Source organism: Halyomorpha halys, unplaced genomic scaffold (genome assembly GCF_000696795.3).
Source record: "Halyomorpha halys isolate HHAL.00 unplaced genomic scaffold, Hhal_1.1 Scaffold211.1, whole genome shotgun sequence".
Taxonomy (NCBI): Eukaryota; Metazoa; Arthropoda; class Insecta; order Hemiptera; family Pentatomidae; genus Halyomorpha; species Halyomorpha halys.
This window is the reverse complement of record NW_027105462.1, coordinates 287,369-291,845: the sequence shown is the minus strand read 5'-3', so window position 1 is coordinate 291,845 and position 4,477 is coordinate 287,369. Positions and strand designations below refer to the sequence as shown.

Sequence of the window (4,477 nt, the reverse complement as noted above, 5' to 3'; positions counted from 1 at the left end):
AAGGAAAATGGCGTAATAGCCCACTTCCTGTGGCGTAGGAAAAAAAAACAAAAAAACAATTAAGTTCTTAAGCTTAAATTATGTTTATTAAAAAAAAAATTATTATTAGAATCCCTGGATCATAAGTTGAGCTTTGATTTTTATTAAAAATGGGAAAATCAAATTTTCGTTTAAAAATTTAGGTACAGGTAATTATTTTTCTCTTGATTTAATTATGAAAAAATTAAATTAAAATAATAAAGTCCAGAAGTCGGAAATGTCTAATTGTATAATTGAAGTTTAATACTAGAATTTAATACTTTAAATACACCTTGTGGTGGTAAAAAGAAGTTTAAAATTGAGTTTTTCAGTCTTCATTATAGGAATTAAAAAATCATTAAATATAGTAAGCTTTCATTTGGCTCTTCAATTATGGATTTTTTGTGTATGTAAAATGTGGCAAGTATCAAGCGAGTTGATTTTGTTTTTAAAAAAAGGTTAAAACAATTTTTCATGAAAATATAAATATAGTAAATTAAAAGATAAAGTTATATAAGCCTTAGTTACATAAAAAGCAATATAAAGGCGGCTTATGGATTAAAAGCCAAATATTATTGGCTCAATAAAACACAGCTACACTCTACACAAACTGTTTCAGGACGAACCCTGTGGGAGCTGAAGTGAAATATAACTTGAGCTGGACAGGAGCTCATGTCTATGGAAACTTACAGAGATCTACACAGGTCATTGTAGACTTAATAAACATATGCTTAACTTCAAGTTAAGGGATCATCACCTTTGTGCAGATTCCGTAATGCTAAGGATGAAACAGTACACCACATTATTTGTTGGTGTGAGGAGGTTTACTCTGTTTTATCTATCACTTTATAGACCAACCCCAAGCATTGTGAATTGATCAATCCCTTGAGCATTCTTATATAGATAGAATCCAAACAACTTGAGCTTTTAAAAAAGGTTGTTATAATGCTGTAGTGTTGCAGAAGTTACAATGTTATTATGGCTCACAAGGCTTATAAGCCGCAGTACTTTTAGCCAAAAAATCAAAAAAATAATACATGAAAATAATTTTTGCAAGATTTGGGTGTTTTATAAACGATCTCACACGTTTTAGGTTTTTTACTTTATATTTCTCAGTTTATTACAGAATGAAAATCCAGTCTCTAATAATAACAATAAACAAAAATACATACCAAAGTGCCATGATGACAATAAGCATATATATAGTTGTTTGAATCATTGTATCAGAACAGACTTCATCATCGATTTTCTTTTTACCACTTTTCTTCTTCTTCGAACAAACTAATGAAATAACAATAATAATCAATTTTCAATAAAAATACTTAAAATTTGTATGAGGAAGAAAAGGGAATATAAAACTCACCGTTGTACTGAGTCACCCTTTCAAGTTCTTGTAGCCTTGCCTGAAGATTACGAGTAACTTTGGCCAACTCTTTAACAGCACCTATGTTCTCCATAAAAACTCGTTCCTGTCAGTAATAACAATAAAAGTTAGAAGATAGATTAATTAATATCATTATCATGGTTATGGTAATAATACATCACATCAACTATAGAATGAAGGAGGTGATGGTTCAGAAATAGCCAATATGAAACAGAAAACAGTCACATATTACTTTTCAAATCGATCAAAAAGTGCCAAGACTAATCCACAAATAAAAAATCCAAACGTATGTTAATAACAATTGGGCAAAAGTTAGCAATAACTAACAACTAAAAGCTAAAGCTAAATTAGCTATTGACTGAAATAAGCTACTATTTTTTTAGTTATGTGTATATAGAAGCGTTACTTAAACATAAAACTAATAATCAGTTAGTTTTATCTATAGTTTCAACTAAAAACTGAAAAACAATGTTGTAAAAAAAAAAAGTCCAAGTACAGATTTCATTTTAAATTTTCTTATTTTCACATATGACCACGTTGATGTTTTCTCTGGTTAATCATTTTAAATAAAATAAAAGGACCCCTTATTATGTTTTGAGAGGTGCTGAGAATAAAAAAAAAATCGATTTAATGATCATGTGCTTGCCTATCAATTTAATTTCACTTTTATGATTTCTAAAATATTAGGGTCCCCTTACTTGTTTTCTGAGATGCTGAGAACGAAAATGAAATCGATTTTATGACCATGCACTTGCGTATCGATTTATTTTAATTTTTACAATTTCTAAAATATTAGGATCCCCTTTTATATTAGAAATCCAAAAAGTTAAAATAAATCGATCTGCAAGCCTGCGATCATAAAATCAATTTTATTTTCATCCTCAGCACCTACAAATATTGTAAAGGGACCGTTACATCTTAGGGTAACCACTTATTGGGTTAAATAATTAGTTACCAGTTATTTCCTACAGCAAAAGTTAATTTTAATTATTTTTAGTTGCCATGTATCTATAGCTAAAACTTTTAGTCGTTTCGAGTAAGAGCTAATTTAGTTAATAACTAAATTAGTTTCATTTTTTATCACAACTAATTCTGATAACTATTTAGCGGTAGCAGCATGGCAACACGCCAGTCTACCCAAAGGTTGTCAGATCGAATCCCGGTCCCACCCAGGCTTTTTTCAAGCCTAAAATAATGCAAAACTCACTCACAACATCCCCCGAGCATTTGTGAGCCCCGTTAGCCAATGGGTGGCACTCACAAAAAATAGGCGTGGGAGTGACGAACCCACCCTACGAAAAAACCATATCAAGAAATAAAAAGAAGAGGACTTAGACCTCCATGGTCAGTTGCCCATATAATAATAATTTAGCAATAAGTTTGTTACCTCAGCTATCTAATGCCCAACTATAGTTAGGTTTTAGACTTTTCAAACTTTCAAAACAATGGATAAATCTGATTTTCAGATGCTTAAACTCTGTTTTTTTTATAGATAAAAATACCTTTTAAGCTCAGCAATGGCTCAAAAAGTGTTCATTCACTTTGAACAATCTATCAGTGGGACAGGAACAGATAATGAGGAAGTTTGTAGGGGGTAGGAATTTACCAAGTTCATAAAGCAGTTCCAGTTAGCCAGCTTGATCAAAACCCTCTATATCGAGAAACAATCTCTCACAGTACATTATAGGTAGAACAGATAAATATTGGAAGTCTCGATAATTCAATCGATAAGAAAGGTATCAAATTGTTAGGGAAGCTTTGGGATGGAATATGGAAAAAAAAATTTTAATATAAGTTCTGGGATTTTTTCACTGATGTAGTATATTAGCCAACATAACTACGATGCACTTCATTATCATCTTTGACCGATCTTCATTTTAATTAAATTCTACTACCAACTATCGCATATACAATATCATTATAACAATGTGCATTACCTTATCTATGACGAGGAAATCATTGATAGTATTTCCTGAAGGAAGTTTCATGTCACCTGAGTTGCTGACTGCGTCAGGTAAAACAGAGACTAGTTCTTGTGCTATGAGACCGGTGTGTAAGCTCGCGTCCATGTCAAAGTCTGGTTTGTACCTGAAATTGAAGCTTGCTTTACTTTCCATAAATCATCATTTAATAGTTTGTTTAACTAATATTTAATTAGTACATAAATATAAAAATTAGCCATTCTGTTTTAAAGAATTTCTGAATAAAATATTTACCTGTACTTGACAACCCGCAACCTTGCCAGATTATTAAGCTGTTGCTTACTGTCTACCTGTAAATGAAAAACAAATCAATAGTTTAGTCAATAATTATGATATAAAAAACAAAAACTAACATCTTATGTTTATAATATATAACTATAACACAAACATAAATTATGTAAATATGACTTTATTATGTACCAAATAAAAACTAGACAAACCTCTTGAATGAAGGCCTTGGCTCGTATGTCAGAAGGTTGGACGATATGGCCTGTCAGTTTGATGTTACCGTGGACGACGAGTGCTTCATCAGGTCTTTCGGTGTTAATCCCGACCCGCCCACAATGGAATACAGAGTCACCTGTCATACCTCGCTGCCATACAGCTTCACCGTCACTTTCAAACTGACCGGGATTTGATGCCTGAAATTTTTTGTTTCATATTTTTTAATTTTTATAATACATAGTAATAATGCATAGAACAAAAAATATTTTACAATTATTATAAAAATAAACAGGATCATTATTGGAAGCATGAATTTTAATAATAAAAGAAATAAAAATTAAAACCAAAATGCAGTTTGAAATAAACCAATTATAAGCCTGACCTGAGTGGAAGGTTAAAAACAGTTTGTTTATAGTGTTAAGTAGATCTGAATTAAAAGTATTAAATATATGTGTACATAGTTGACCGTAAAAATTGATATATAAGAAGATGGTCAAGGTTGCGGTCAAAAGTGAAACAAAAATAGTTTACAACTATTTATTTTCCGACGTTTCGCTCCCCTTTGCAGGGCTTCATCAGGGCTAAAAAGATACAAAATGATACAATGATAAGAATAAAAATACAATGATAAGAATAAAAACAAGTAACA

At 31.0% G+C, this 4,477-nt stretch overlaps 1 protein-coding gene across 2 annotated transcripts in view; it reads right to left on the bottom strand.

Moving 5' to 3' along the window:
* Positions 1-4,477, bottom strand: part of LOC106679622 (myelin regulatory factor) — a 124,685-nt gene that overhangs the window by 19,027 nt on the left and 101,181 nt on the right. For both annotated transcript variants that reach the window (XM_067051499.1, XM_067051493.1), the window contains exons 11-15: positions 3,825-4,025; positions 3,619-3,674; positions 3,340-3,490; positions 1,382-1,487; positions 1,191-1,299 (exon numbers count right to left, since the gene is read on the bottom strand). In XM_067051499.1, the coding sequence (XP_066907600.1) occupies positions 1,191-1,299; positions 1,382-1,487; positions 3,340-3,490; positions 3,619-3,674; positions 3,825-4,025 (623 nt within the window). The remainder of the gene's footprint in view (positions 1-1,190; positions 1,300-1,381; positions 1,488-3,339; positions 3,491-3,618; positions 3,675-3,824; positions 4,026-4,477) is intronic.